Source organism: Penaeus vannamei, chromosome 4 (genome assembly GCF_042767895.1).
Source record: "Penaeus vannamei isolate JL-2024 chromosome 4, ASM4276789v1, whole genome shotgun sequence".
In the NCBI taxonomy this organism is placed as follows: Eukaryota; Metazoa; Arthropoda; class Malacostraca; order Decapoda; family Penaeidae; genus Penaeus; species Penaeus vannamei.
Genome location: NC_091552.1, coordinates 28108172 through 28109954, shown reverse-complemented (window position 1 = coordinate 28109954; position 1783 = coordinate 28108172). Strand labels below are relative to the sequence as shown.

The window sequence follows — 1783 nt, the reverse complement described above, 5'->3', positions numbered from 1 at the left end:
ACTACTACTACTACTACTACTACTACTACTACTACTACTAGTATTATTATTATCAAAATTATATTTGGTACTTTTGTTATCACTATTACTACTACTTTTATTGTTATCATTATTATTATTATTATTATTATTATTATTATTATTATTATTATTATCATTATTATTATTAGAACCATTATTATTATCATCATTATTATTATCATTACTGTTGTTTTCTTTGAAATTTTGTTTTATTCACTCATGAAGGTGAGTTCATGCTGAAATCTTAAGACTTTCATAAGGGTGTGATGGTTTATTTGATGGATAAACTTCCAATTAGAATATGAGCAGTTCCAAGGAGGACATACTTTTGAACTTCTTGCATCTTTATATTTCCAGGGATTTTACCAATGTGCTTTTCTATCCCTTTCTTGACCAGACCAAGAGCACTTATCACCACTGGTACCGTCTTGGTGTCCATACTCTACATTCTCTCAATTTCGATTTCTAGATTCTTATACTTTGAGAGTTTCTCTGTTGTTTTTATCGATTATTTCTTTCTGTGGGGACAGACATGTCAATGAGCTGACAAGTTCTGTCTTTCTTGTCCCTAACAACTATGTCGGGCCTGTTAGCCTTGATTTCTTTGTCAGTTTGAATTGACATGTCCCAAAGTATTGTTGCTTCATTGTTTTCTGTTACCCTTGTTGCTTTATGTTCATGGTACTTGCCAGTTACTTCGATGTTTTAGTGTACAAATGTCCCGATGGATATAGGCTGCTGCTTTGTTGTGCCTTTGTGTGTACTCTGTTCTGGCTAATTCTGAGCAACCTGAGAGATGGTCTATTGTTTCTTGTTGTTTGTTGCAAATTCTGCACATTGGGTTGGTGCCATCTTTCAAGATTTTGTTTCGATAGTAATTCATCTTTAGGCACTGATGCAATGATAAATCCTGTCTCTGACTTTAGGCCTGCTGTTTTAAGCTATTAGTTCGTTTCGATTCTGTCCACATCATCATATAACTGTCGTGGATATTGCCCATATAAAGGTTTTTCTTTCCACTTGGTCTGTAGTTGTTCTAAAGCTTGTTTTTTTTGGCTTTTGTTTCACTTGTTTTGCATAATGAGTTGCTCGCTCATTTAACTTGATCTCTAAATCCGGTGTATTGAATTCTCTCTTAAATTATGCAACCTCTTTACGTACTGATGAGTTTCTTGCCTTCTCTCGCTATTGGACAATGTCTAAGAGCTTGTCCGCCCTGTGATTTATGTGGTGGTGGTCTTGAAAGTTATTACAATTTGGATAAGACCTCTTCCACCAGATATTCTTGCGATCCACATTCTTAAGGTCTTCGACTTTCCAGTTCATGTTGAAACTGTATGTGACGACTGGGACTGCAAGGGTGTCAATTTATTCTGTTGATAGCGTTCAGTTCTGATTTAAACACTAATCGTATGCGCCTGTATTATTCTTTCCGTATTTTCTCTTTCATCTTTGCATGCTGAATTGCATTTCCTTCATTTATGCCGAGGTATTTGTAAGAACTCTCTTGTTCCAAATCTTGGATGGCGATATCTACATCAAGTGTGAGGTTTCCCATATTTGTTCATTTACCTCTTTAGAAAGCTTTTGCGCATTTTTCCATCCCAAATTCCATTTTTATGTCATCACTGAAGCCTTTTACGATGGTGAGTTGGCTTTGCTGTTCTTCGTCATTTTTGGTAATGGTCTTCAAATCATTCATATAGAACAAATGATTCATGACCATGTAGCTTGTTTTAAAACCATACCCACTGCTGTTACG

At 35.3% G+C, this 1783-nt stretch overlaps 1 protein-coding gene across 1 annotated transcript in view; it reads left to right on the top strand.

Moving 5' to 3' along the window:
- LOC138861606 (uncharacterized) overlaps window positions 1–490 on the top strand; it is a 5837-nt gene extending 5347 nt beyond the window's left edge. Inside the window, exon 4 of the mRNA XM_070121405.1 lies at window positions 320–490. Within this exon, the coding sequence (XP_069977506.1) occupies window positions 320–490 (171 nt within the window). The remainder of the gene's footprint in view (window positions 1–319) is intronic.
- Window positions 491–1783: the final 1293 nt, after the last annotated feature.